Source organism: Abrus precatorius, unplaced genomic scaffold (genome assembly GCF_003935025.1).
Source record: "Abrus precatorius isolate BTA unplaced genomic scaffold, Abrus_2018 Scaffold6, whole genome shotgun sequence".
NCBI lineage: Eukaryota > Viridiplantae > Streptophyta > Magnoliopsida > Fabales > Fabaceae > Abrus > Abrus precatorius.
The window spans coordinates 22,334,972-22,349,325 of record NW_020874406.1 but is presented as its reverse complement, the minus strand read 5'-3'; the positions used below and the strand labels follow the sequence as shown (position 1 = coordinate 22,349,325).

At 27.4% G+C, this 14,354-nt stretch overlaps 2 protein-coding genes across 2 annotated transcripts; both read right to left on the bottom strand.

Annotated features, from left to right (window-relative positions):
* Positions 1-1,179: 1,179 nt before the first annotated feature.
* LOC113870399 (transcription factor MYB16-like) lies at positions 1,180-3,640 on the bottom strand. Its single transcript, XM_027506991.1, has 3 exons — positions 3,508-3,640; positions 2,878-3,007; positions 1,180-2,146 (listed from the first exon to the last, which is right to left on the bottom strand). The coding sequence occupies exons 1-3, from the start codon at positions 3,638-3,640 to the stop codon at positions 1,180-1,182; spliced, it is 1,230 nt and encodes a 409-aa protein (XP_027362792.1).
* A 9,167-nt stretch (positions 3,641-12,807) lies between these two features.
* On the bottom strand, positions 12,808-14,354 carry LOC113870398 (transcription factor MYB16-like). The gene is made up of 3 exons (XM_027506990.1): positions 14,222-14,354; positions 13,946-14,075; positions 12,808-13,561 (listed from the first exon to the last, which is right to left on the bottom strand). Exons 1-3 carry the CDS (start codon positions 14,352-14,354, stop codon positions 12,808-12,810), a joined length of 1,017 nt encoding a protein of 338 aa, XP_027362791.1.

The window sequence follows — 14,354 nt, the reverse complement described above, 5'->3', positions numbered from 1 at the left end:
CTCATGTTTCTTATTCTCACAGTTGGTTCAAATTGAAAGGATTAGTGCCAATTTGATCTTTAACTTGTTGTCTTACATTTAGCTAAGTTCATGGAAGATTTTTCATTTAATCATTCCTTAAAATATGTAATGCAGTTACACGGGTAGGCATCTGTTGCCAAAGACTCTCATTTTAAACTGTGGATGATTATCCCATCAAAGAAGAGCAAAATGGAGAATTTATATATATTAAGTTAGCATTGATATTGGCCCAAATCCCAATGTATATAAGCTAGCTGGGTTGAGACAATTTCGTTTAAATTTGACAAACATAAATTGTATTAATTATTAGATTTTTCACATTATTTTTTATTTTGACTTTCTTTTACCTATTTCACTCTTATTTAGTAAGTGTTATGATACCCATAAAATCTTATTCCTACCTTTTTTGAACTTTCTATAACTCTTCTTTATACCGCAACTATTTTTGTTCTTAAAATATATGCATTAATAATAAATAATATCTAACGTGGAACAGAAACTCCTAAATATTCATCAAACCGGCCTATTGAATAATTGTGCTACTGTGAGACAAGAACAGTGCAGATTTTCACACGAGGAGATAATAGCATGTGACTACTACATGTATTTATTCTGCCTTGTCATCTCTATACACAGTGACTTTATTTTTTAAATCACTGAAATTTTATACTACACGTGACATTGTATGTTACAATTTATTGAGTACAACCATTTCACTGTTTAAATCACTAAAAGTAAACACTAAATGCAATAATAATAATAATATGCATCTTAAAAATATTTTTTCTAATATTTAATGAATTACTTTTCTTTATCAAAATTAAAAGGATAAAAATGAGCATTATTTTTTTATAATCTTATTAATATAAAATTTTAGAATTGAATTTAAGTATACAAAAATACATTTATTATATTAAAAATAAAAATTATAATAAATATCTTATTTTCACCAAAAATTTAGTATTATTAAATATTTAAAATTATTTCTAAAAGTTGTGGTTAATAAAATTGTTATATTATATTTACTGTCCTTTGTTTCTTTTTAATGCAAAAGAACACTTGGAAGAAAGTGATAATAGAAGAAAATAATTATTTCACTGAAAGAAACAAACATAATAACATTGATGCTACACTCTCGTACTGGTAAACATATATCGTTCATTTATAACCAAGCAAGTTATTCCAATAGTTCTTATGCTCGAAGTTCACGTCACCAGTGCTGCAAGTGCTTCCACTCCCATTGATATTGTCCAAGTTATTCCCTGCTCCAAAGTTTTCGTAGGAACCAAAAACCGACATATCGTTGTCGAAACCAACGACAACATTGCTTGAGAGAGTTGTGAGAGTGACATTATTGTCGTAACCCGCACGTCTAAATGCTTCAACAGCCACCATAATGTCATCATCATCACCTTGTAAACATGACATTGCATCGTACATACTATTTCTCTTTTGATTTTCTTCTGCTTCAGCCGTGTGTTTGATTAAATACTCACTGCCACCATCATTAGCTTCCGTCATGATTGCATTCGCACCACCCTCTGAAGAAGTAGTGACAGTGGTTGGAGGGAGTAAATAATAATTCTCATTGATTAACCCAATGGGGTTGTTGTTGGTTGAGATCACATTCATGGGCACGGCATTAGCGTTATTCATAATTGGCAAACTCTCGGGGAAGCACAACGTGGAAGTGGGGGACTCAAGGTCATGATGATCATGAGTGGAAAGCATCATGGCATACATGCTATGGTGTATGGGCATGTGCATGGTTCTCTTGTTGTCGTTGATTTGGCATGCTTTGAGTACGTCGAGGCATGGTGGTGGTGATGGTTGAGGGGTGATTTTGTTGAGAACCAGCCTAGTTTGTGTGAAGGAAGAGGGTTTGTTTTGTTGTAGCAATATTAACTTTGATTCTCTTACGAGTCTGGCTTCGGCTTCAAGCCGAGCGCTCTCCCATTGAGCCATGTGGCTGAGATTGGAGCCGTCCTTGAGGGATTCAAGTTTAGGCTTGTGGGTTGTGGGATCTATGCCCATTCTGTCAAGTCTTTTCTTCAGGTGAGTGTTCCAATAGTTCTTTATTTCGTTGTCTGTTCTTTTGGGTAAGTGAGATGCTATTGCTGACCATCTGTTCAATTTCAAGCTCCAATCATTCTCAATACCAAAATCTTTTCTTTCCCATTTAAAGTAGACACTTACTAAACGTGTCTCTTTTCCATTTTGGACTTATTTTTAGCTTGGCTCCATGTATATAAAAAAAATTAAAAATTAAAACAATATATAATATCATATCTAATGTTAATGTTTAATTGTGTAAATATTATATAAATAATATTTTAAGTTCATATACTTGAGTATGTGAAAAAAATATTTTTATTTTATCCCACAATAAAAGTGTGTTGTTACTTTTATTAACTAATTCGAAATTGTTTCACATTATTAATTTTTATGCTCTATACCGACAAATTATGTAGTATACTATAATATTATATATATATATATATATATATATATATTTATACTGATAAAATCATTTGTTAATCATATTATTAGTAAAAATTTAAAATGTCTATACTAACTAGTCAACTTTTGCTAAAAAAAATTATATACTAAAATAAGCTAATTAAATGAAAAAACTACAACAAATGGATTTTTTGGAATGTCTAATTAATTAGAGTAGAGTTATTTATCTTATTTATAATTTATCTCTCTCTTTTTATCATGTTATTTATTGTATTTCACATTCTTTTCTTTTTATTTATCTTGTAATTGTAAAAAAGATAGAACAAATATGAGCAGCAATAGAATATTTCATTTGATTACATATAATATATATGATCAATATGGGACATCACTGACCTGTTTCCCAGAAGAGCGTGAAGTTGAATAATGGTTTGCTCTTCTTGCAAGCTGAACTTTCCTCGTTTGATATCAGGTCGGAGGTAATTAGTCCACCTCAATCTGCAGCTCTTTCCACATCTTCTCAGACCTGCCAAACAAGAATCTTTCATTATTTCTTCCTCAAAATTGTATGATAATAATATCTAAAACTAACTTACACAATTTAAATTTTAAAAAAATTAAATATCTTTTTTTTTCAAAGGAGACAAGTACAAGTTAAATTTAACTTCTATAAAAAAAAAATATTTTTTACTTTCTTATTTTTATACCACGTAAGTATTAGTTTATCTAAATTCATATATATATATATATATATATATATATATATATATATATTAAGTTATAGAATTAGATTTTATTATAATTTCTTTTACAAGGATTCTATTATCATCACGGAGTCAGCAATTAATTTAAAGTGACAAAAGTCAGTCATTATTATTAAATGATGATAAAATTTATTTAAGCGTTTAAAATTAATGAACATCAAGACCAACATAAAGTTTTTAAAAAAAGTAGTATTAAATTTAACTATATTTACAAAACTTAAAAATATATTTTATCCCAAAAAAAAAAGTATCATCCAATTACCAGCTTTAGCAGGCAATGCACGCCAGCTTCCATGGCCATGCTCTTCGATGAAAGCAATGAGCTTTTGGTCTTCCTCGGGAGTCCATGGTCCTTTCTTCAACCCATTCTTCTCACAGCATGGTGACCTTCCCATTGTTCAGCCTATGCAACTATTTAATCGAAGGTTGGTGATTGGGTTTCCTTCCTATGTGAAAAATGCGTTGTAGTGAGCAAGAGAAACACACAAGACAGGGAAACGAACACTTGAGAGTTCAAAGGATGCACGCAGAAGGGTAACTCTATATATACAGAAGAAACTATTAAGTATATATTAATAATAAATTGATAATTATGAGGCTGTACGCATAACTTTGTGAGTCAGGTTATATACTTAATTTGCCACACCAGTGTGTGAGTGCCAAATTTATTACAACGCCTTTCTCTCCTGTTACTCTTATACACTGTATAGTAGTTACTTGTTTTAAAATGTCAAAGTAATTCTTGATATTTTTTATTTTTTAACCAGTGTCCATTGATTGATAAATACCTTAATTCTATATACCAGAAAAATATGAAAATGGTAATGAGCATTTTATTTTTTATATTTACATTCAATAATAAATAAAATCATCACACACATCGTTGTTACTTACCTTGGTTTTAGTTAATGAGAACACGATAAAATGATAAATAAAAATGTGTCAAAAAATATTAACATACGTAAGGATAATTCATAAGAATTTAATTAGAATGAATATATTGATGCAATGAAAAAATATTATTAGATGAGAGAGAAATATAATTTAGTATATTAATTAGTCTTTTGCTATGCAGCAGTGGACTAAAGCACCTCTTTCACCCATGCATAATTAAGCTAAGGTGGCTTGAGGATTAGCAGTTGATTCACATCTAAATAAACTTCAATTCCTATTTTACATATTATGACAAACTATGAAGCAAAAGTATTATTCATAGTGCCATAATAAGTACGGGGTATTTCACCAGAACAATGTATACGCGTTAATTTGTTTTCTTCAAATGAAATGATGCTGGTTATTTTTACTATTTTATATTATCGAGTTAAAATTTTGGATTTAAGAACTAAACAAACAAATTAACATATTTTATATCATAGTAGAAGTATTTCTTTCATTTACAAATATAAAAATATTAATTCTATCAATACTTAAGTACAAATTTCAATTACCATGTTTTAGAGTGGGATAAATTTTTTACGTCCAATATTTCTCATTTTATTATGCATGTCAAGTCAATATCTCTTGTGTCCTTAATTAATTATTATAAGAAAAAAAAATTAAGATCAAATTTTAAAATTGAATTTAAAGAACCAATATATTGATTATATTTTTTTAATTTTAATGTAATAAATATATTTTTTAATAAAAATTTTGTTTCTTTTAAATATTTAAACTCAACAGTAAATAAAATTAACAAAAAATTATTTTAATTTAAAGAGTTTATTTTGCCCTTAAATTTTTAACCAATCTTTAAACTTATTAAATTGACATTGAATATAATAATAATTCAAAAAATTCATTAATGGAATAATATTTTATTAGATATTTTCAAAAATAAAAATATTTATATTTGAATTTGTCTAAAAATTTCTATTATATATATATATATACGGAGAGAGAGAGAGAGAGAGAGATAGAAATGCTAGTTTAAATTAATTAATTTGCGCACCAAACAATGAAATGGTTTGTAAAGTTATTCTATGCCAGCTTACTCTTATTATTCTCATTCCATTTCTATTCTAGGTAACAAACATACATAACTGTTGACATTAAATACTTGTAAAAAGAGGTTTAATTTGTACCTTTTATCTGCTTAATTTGGTCTATGATTTTGGTATCCAAGTTTCTTTTAAGTAAACGAAGTTTTTTAGTTTTAAAATTAACGAATTTAGTTTATTTATCGATCTTTTCACCAAAATTTTTAAAATTCCTGTTATTTTACTTAAAATCTTTATAATTTAAAAGATAGAGTTGTTTTAAATTTGTTTGCTCAAAACTCACCAATCAAAACACTAAGTCTTTCGCTAAAAAGTTTGGCTTGCTTGATTTTAAAAATAAAACAATCGAATACAATAAAATTAATACTTTAAATTAAAGTGATAAAAAATATAATTAGACAAAAAACTAATTTACGTACACAAACAAATTTAGCAATTATTAGTTTCTTTTCTTAGATTTTTATTTAGGATTGAGTAATATATATATATACATATATGTTGATAACTGATGAAATAAATTCACACAGGACGCAGGGGAGATATGTGGTTCAAGCTTCATATAATCATATCTACCATTGTTATTTCAAATTTAATTTCTTTTACCCCATTCCATATCTAACATACACGCGCTAGAGTGAATGCTATTATCCTATCCAAGCAGGTTCATGCCACTAATTAGTTGTCCAATGTTATACCATTGAATTTGAAACTTGCAAAAATAACATCACAACATAACAATAAAATAAGATTTCATTATGTTTTATAATTGACGTAGATTAAAATGATAAAAAGTATATAATATCATGTTATTTTATTATACTGATAAGATTAGCTCATAATCTTATTATAAGTTGAGTTTATTGATATAAAATAAAAATAATAGTGTTGTACTGAAACCGAGCATTCCGGAAAATTGAATCGATACAGATAAAAATTAAAGAAGCAGTAAATATAAAAATGAAGATGGAAGTAAAGGCGTGCTGACAACTCGCCTAAAATAATTCATGTAGATTAAGAGCAATGGGTCCTCAGCTTTTATTTCCTGCAAATTGCAATGTCATTCTTACACCTAAATCAATACCCTCTTTTACCTTTATTGCTTATATTTGGAAAAAACATCTAACGCTCATTTTCTTCTTTTCCATTTTTCCTTTCCTCCAATGTTTGAACTGAACTGCCAAAGTCAAGTCATGGTTTGATTGGCTCAGTTGCGCACATTTATTTATAGTTCAGTCGTGCATCACTCAATCACATGTACTGTTCAAACTGAACTTAGCTAATTCACACTCCAATAAGCTTACACCATGTTTCGTTTTCGGTTTTCAAGCTATTATCAACAGTAAATATCCACTGTCGATTGATTTTGCAGATAAATCAATCAGACCCATGATCATCTTGTTGAGATGTTGTCTGTTTCTTCTTCATATTAATCAATATAAATGTTTAAGTTTAAAACTAATGAATGAAATTTACTACAATGATATAAGAAATCGATGTCAGATTACCTTAATAACAAATACTAACAAACGATGTGTAGAATCTAAACTTAAAAAGTGAGTGTAATGATATTGATGGAAAACAAGAATTTTGCGGGTAGATGTGGGTGCGAAGGAAAGCTCGGAAGTTGTTTTGCTTGTTCAAGTTAATACAGGGTGTTGGTATGGTTTAGTTTAATGTTTTTTATAAACAAATTTCATTTAATTGAATATAAAAATAGCGTGTAATTTAATTTTGTTTAAATTTGAATATAATATTAAGATTGAATTAAATAAAATTCGTTTTTTCCAATCAATTTAAAAAATATATATATTCAACTGAGAGAAAATGAAAAGAGTTTAGAATTAATCGGAGCACAGCATATTTATGTAAAATTGTCATAAAATTAAGTGTGATATTAATTTTAATACGAGATTATAATTTAAAACCTTAAAAAAATTATAATAAATGTAGTTGAATTTGGTTCAATTTTAATAATAGAAATTTAAATATAAAACAAATTTTAAAAATGTGAATTTTAATATTTTATTTAGTTATTTTAGATTGATTTAATGGTTTGAAAATAGTTTGTTTCAATTTTTAGTGCACTTAGAAATCAATGCTATTAATTTTAGGTTTAAGATTGGGTAAATTAATAAAAAAATTGTTGTCATGAAATAGTATAAAATCATTAAAGTTTGATTTTTTTCATACTTAGACTTGATTGAAATAAAAAATTTAATTCAATTACAACAAGTTTGAACACTCATTTTTCTAATTCTAGAAACAAATAAATAAAATTAAAATATAATATTTTAATATGTTTAAATTTATGTTTGGTTTTTGTAAGAAATTTAATATAATTTTGATTTATAAATTTACTAATTAATTTTAAAATTTATAAACATTTTTTTTATAAAATAACTATATCATTATTTAACTATGACCTGACATATTTTTAATAATATCACTTCGAGGACTTTTACAAAATGACGTGAGGTGTCTAGTTATGTGCCATGTCGTCAGTAAATAACAATAAGAATCATTTTTAAAAATTTTACATGTTATAGAGATTAAATTAATTAAGTAAATATAAAATAAATTTTAACCATATTTATAAAAGTTGCATATTTACCGTGTCTTAATAATTATGACAGGCTTGAGTTATGTAAATACAATTTTAACTTTAATATAGTATTATAATAGTAGTTGATTGATGATATCATAAAAGATCACTAAATTTCAGTTTTGGTGAATTTTTAAATAAGTATTTACAGAAAAAAAAAACAGTATAAAAATAAAAAAAATTCTAATTTGGTGAACAAAAGAGATAAGTTTGAAATAATATATATCTTAGAATGCATGTGCAGTAAACATTGTGAGCCTCAGATACCCTTTTAAGCATTGATGGTACAAACCTAATTACATTGACAGTAACTATAATAATTAAATAACTCAAAATAAAAAAAAAAAAAATTTTAACTTAACCCTTTGCCATCAATAAGTCCCATCCTGCAACTTTCCTCTGTCTTATCTTCATAATTAATGTAATAAAGGGTGAATAACTCCTCCTCTTATGCCTCTTTTCTCTCATTATATTTATTTACTTATTTTCTCTACCTCATGTGCATCTTTCATACAAAATATTATTTTATTTAAGTTTCAAATACTTATATTGCCTTTTTCTTTTGTTCTTTGACATTCTAATAAGACAATGATTATTTCTTAGATTACTTGGTCTCAAGCAGTGCAAGTTGTCACCATATCTTCCAAAAATAACAGAAAACAGAAGAAATAGTATGATATTCATTCTCAAGCAGGTTTGATTTTCTATTCTCACATGAGCAATATCTTTTTCATTGGATACATTGATGGGTCCAGGTTTGTTTTGTGAGTTGGGCTGAAGGATGGTACCCATTAGTCTTGGTCTGAGATTATTTCTTTTGGGCTCTATGGTTTTAAGCATTGGGGCTTGGGTGATGGGAAGAGCTGGGTTTGCAAGTTTCTCTAATGTTTGGGAGGGTATGTTGCTGTTGGAATATTGAGCTACAAATGTTGAGATGATTTATCAATGCTCCCAAATAGATTATGAATTACTTATTGTTTATCCTTTAGAAAAGTGAGAAAGATGGAATAATCGTCAATAAAGTTTAACATAAAAATAAAAAGAGAGAGAGAGAGAGAGAGAAAATAGAATAAAATAAAAATAATGCAAAATGAATAAAGAATTTTATTCATCTGGACCAACATTTTATTACTCAATCCTTCTTTAAAATTGGGCCCAACTCATTTTATACTTCAATAAGCATTCATGCTTGTATATACATTCCATGAACCCTCATTACGATAGATCATAGTCATTGACTCATTTGTCACACTTATGATTACAAAACACTCATAAACTTTCATAATTATGCTATGTTGTTGTACCATAGAACTCCACTCTTATACCACAGTTGTTTCATATCTGCAAGTGGTATAAATTTTATAGTAGTTGTTAATAACATGAATTAATATTTGTTTTTTTAACAAAAAAGTTCATGGTACCTATTAAAAATTTCAAAATACTGGGATGAATTATTAAACTGCATTTATAATTTAATTATAAAATTTATTTATTTTGTATAAAAATATTTTTAAAATTAGACTGATTTTATTAAAATGATAAAAATACTAATTTATGATTTATTGGTTCAATTGTAGTTAATCTGTGATCGAACCAATACTAATTATAGGTATAATACTTAATTAAAAAATAATACAATAAGGTAATATTTATATTTATATTAATTAATTGTATTACATATATATAACTATATTTTAATATTGTAAATATATTTATTATATAAATTTGTTTTAATATACTTTCGTATATATTAAGTTACTTTTGTATTATATTCAAACAAAATAATATAATATATATTAGAATATGTTATTTTATTTAATAAAAGATAATAGTTTCGTGATTAAAAGCATTTTGTTTGTAGGTTACAGTCACACGTTCAAACTCTTCTCAAATTATTTCTTAATTTTGTCTTTTTATGTAACTAAAGATAAAATATATTTAAAAATTTATTTATAATAAATATCGTATAATCTTTTAATTTAATTATATAAAATATTTATCATCTTTTTCATTCAAAACCTTGATGCCAAGTGTGTTCATGAAAAATTATTTACCTTGAATATTTTTTAAAAATTATAAAAAAAATAATTGATTTTGTTTGAGAAAGATTAATTATAATTTTTCATTAATTTTTAAAAACAATTTTTAAAGATAAATAAAAATTTAAAACTTATAATTAAAATCTATCAAATTATTTTTTAAGAATTAATCATTTTAAATACAAAATTAATTATTATGCATAATTTAATTTTAGATTCATTTATTTTAAAGTCACGATATAATTAATTGTTTTCAGTTAATCTAAATACAACCGTATCATCATAATGAACAACAAATTAGACTACCCAAAGTAAAAGATTCTCTTTTTTTTCTCGAGAGAGATTATTGCATTTTTAAAATTGAACAATATTCTGACGTGTTTGTTTTTTCACTTTGAACTTTGAAGTGCTACCTTAACATTGTTATTAACCATAATTACAAGTACGCCACCACGTACATTAGTCAGTGTATTTAGAAAATAATATTAAGAATAATAAAAACTTAATTTTAATTATAGTATTAATTATTAGTAAAAAATAAGTTTTGATAAATTTAATTGAAATATTTTTTATAAAAATATAAATTAAATTTATAATCGATTGAGTTATTAAAATAAAATTTTTAAAAATAAGATTATGAATAATAAAAATATAGTTTGAGTGATGGTTGGTTATAAGATGTTTTTAATATAAAAAAAGGTATATTTTACACGTGTGAAAGTTCTTAATGTCTCATGTTGTATCTGTATTTAATAAGGCTGAGATAACTCCAACTACGTATTAGTGAATGGACAGTTGATGAAACTTGGTCACCATGAATAAGCCTTTTTTATATAGAAACTTGGTTGTTGGGTTTTGGTGTTTTAGCAGATAGTTGTAAAGTGACACATAACATGGTTTTTGTTGAGCCCTCCCTTCCCTGCAGGGGAAAGAAAAACATATCGATGGAAAGGGAATCTTGAGTCTAAATTGGCTTACCAGCTCCAGCCACCTCATGAAAGGGCATAGCATTTGACCGTACACAATATTCAAAATTCATAATTGCTAGGATCGCAAAAGTAGGTGAAACCACTAACTATTGTCTTTTACGCTTATTAAATTTCTCATCTCAGTAATGTTTAATTTCTTTCTCTGAATTACTGACATCCATTTAAATGCATATATCATTGCTTCTTCAAACCATCTATACCATCCCTAACATGCACCAAATAGAAATCACTGTCCGCAAAAGATCACAAATACTTTTTTTTTTGTCATTTTTCAAATTTACTTGAGCTATATTAACACTATAATTAATTATAGCTATCATGTAAATTAAACTTGTTAATCTTACAATAATTGTTTTAACCAGTTGCACTCAGTTTTATATTTATCAAGAAAGGTTCTCTTTTATTTATATTAATAATTAAAAGCAATACGATAATTAACATAGCCGACATTTTTAAAAAAAATATTTAATATAATTATATACTTTTAAGTTATAACTCAACTTCACGATCATTGTTTTGATGGGAATAATTCTATGTTGTTGATCGACAAATATATAGTCATTTTAGCAGTCCTTTTATTTCTTTATTACCACTTTAATAAAAGTTTAAATTTAATTTCTAACATATATATATATATATATATATATATATATATATTCACGTGATGCAATCAGTAATTTAAATATTAATATATTTTAAAAACTAATTTCTAACACAACAATTATAAGATCTCATTTGACAATTAACAGAAAACTTGTTAAAATATATACATCAAACACAATATTTACAGAGACAAAAGAAATTTATCTAAACCTCTATTGTTAAATGCTACATGCTAATTAAATAAATGTTTGTCACATATCTAAAATATAAGAAAGTTTATATTTAAAACTTATCAACCAATTCAACACTTAATACATAAAAATTAATGACTTAGCTTAATTTCTTATTCTTTTAATTTGTTGAAAGCTAAATCTAAAAAAAAAATAAAAGATTAGAGACTAATCCAAACATAACAGATTAGATAAATGTATGGTAACAATTTACTTAGAGAAAAATGTATAACTGAGGCATCACAATGAGCCTCAATTGACGAGGGCGACAAAACATCCCATTATATACAACCGATAAATGGTGATTATTTGAGTTGCGTGTGTTTGGAAATTGCTTAATTATGAGATATAATCATTTTTTGAAAAATGAAAGGCTATTACTTGAAAAAATTCAAATTAAACAAAACACACAAGTTCCACCAGCTATATTCAAATTAAATGAAAGGACATTACATGTCAATTCTCAGCCACCTCCATAGCCATCACTCTATCAGCTTACCCCTTGTCAGCTTACCCCTTGTCTACTTGCTCCACCCTTAGCTTTTTTACCATCACATCTCCTTCATGATCATACTGAAAAACCACCTCATCATCAAGAAGGAGGAAGACAAAGATGATTATATCGAGCAAATGCATATGATATTGGAAAACAAAAATTTATGATTTATTACCATCACATCCCCTTTTTATTCGTGAGCAGCGGGTTAACACTTTTCAACTAAGTTGTAAACCTTCGTATTAATTATTCAATTTTTTAAACACATGTAGAAAAATAAAGATTAAGATTTTATTAAATTATATTATTTATAAAAATTTATTATAAATAAGCTTTTTTATATATTTTTAAGTACACATTAAGTAGTGTTTAATAGTTATAATTTAGTTAAACTAATGTTTTTAAGTAATCTATAGAGATATTGATGAATGGTGATAGATTAAAAACAATGGATACATCAATTTCATGACATGGCTTTCCATGGAAAATTTGCCAAGGGCTAAATAGGAATAAGAGGCTTTTTCTTTTCTTCCATGCAATGTAATCTCACGGCTAGATGTTCCACCATTATTAGACAATTTCTTTAATTCCTAAAAGCTAGGACCATTATCCAAGTTTAGTAATTTGTTCCAGAAATGGAAAGTTGGTATACAGATTGCAGTTTCCATTTCTATACTCTTCAAAAGAATCATCAATTAGACCTTCCATGGAAGAGGCACTATTCAACAATTCAGGGATACTCTCACACGTTCCTCTTCTAAATGCTTCCACAGCCACCATGATGTCATCATCATCTGGTAGGTTTGACACATAACCTTCCATTATCTTTTCAGTTTGAGTGCTACTTGTTTCTTTGATATTATCATCATCACCCTTATACGAGTGTGAGCTTTCGGTGAATTTCCCAACATGGGTAGTGAGTGTAGGATGCTTGTTACCGGGGAAGCTCAATGTGGATACCGGTGATTGAAGGTCATGATCTGTGGCAAGGGTGATGGCGTACATGTTATACACTATGTTGTTGTGTTTTGTTGATAATGAATCTGATAATGAAAGAGAGGGTTGAGTTGGGATTTTGCTTATGATTAGTTGAGGGTTATGGAAAGAGCTAGATCCAATTTGCAACATGGATTCTCTGGCTTCAGCTTCTAGTCGTGCACTCTCCCATTGAGCCATGTGGCTCATATTTGTGGCCTCCTTGGACTGGTCATCACCATAGGCTTCAAAGGTGTTGGCTTTTGGCTTGTGGGTAATGGGATCTATGCCCATTCTAATGAATCTTTTCTTGATGTTGGTGTTCCAATAGTTCTTGATCTCATTGTCTGTTCTCTTTGGCAAGTGAGATGCAATGATTGACCATCTGCATGTGCATTATAATATGGATAATTTAACTAGAAAAATAATTCTATAATTTATAAACATTTTACCCTTATAAACACCCATATAATTTTTTTTTCCTTATCAAATCACTTGTTCCGTCAATCACTTGTCTTTTTATCTCTATGATTGTGTATGAATGAACTATTTTCTTTCAAACATGTTTGTCTTATCTTACCTTTTTCTATAATCCTTTTGTACACAAAATGTCAAATATAACTCTTCAAATATAGAAAGGACAAAGAGTAAAAGAGAATCTTTTCTAATACAAACAAATTATAAAAGCGTGTAAGATGGGAAATAATAAGGTTTCATATGATTGCGTTGCAACAATAGAAAAACCTCAAAGCTGCAAAAGAAATCTCACTTGTTTCCAAGAAGAGCATGGAGTTGAATAATGGCACGGTCTTCCTCCAAGCTGAAGTTTCCTCGTTTTATATCAGGTTTGAGGTAGTTAATCCACCTCAATCTACAACTCTTTCCACATCTTTGAAGACCTAAATCCACACACACATACATACGTGTGTGCATATAACATGAAAGAAATGGGAAACTTGATTCTTCGATCGATCAAGGAATAGTTATAAATAAATAAATGAGAAATAAAAAGATGGTATATATGTACAAATTAAAGTTTTATTACCTGCTTTGGCAGGCACTGAACGCCAGTTTCCATGGCCATGTTTTTCAACATAAGCCACTAGCTTCTTGTCTTCTTCTGGAGTCCATGGTCCTTTCTTCAACCCTACCTTCTCGCAGCATGGTCTCCTTCCCAT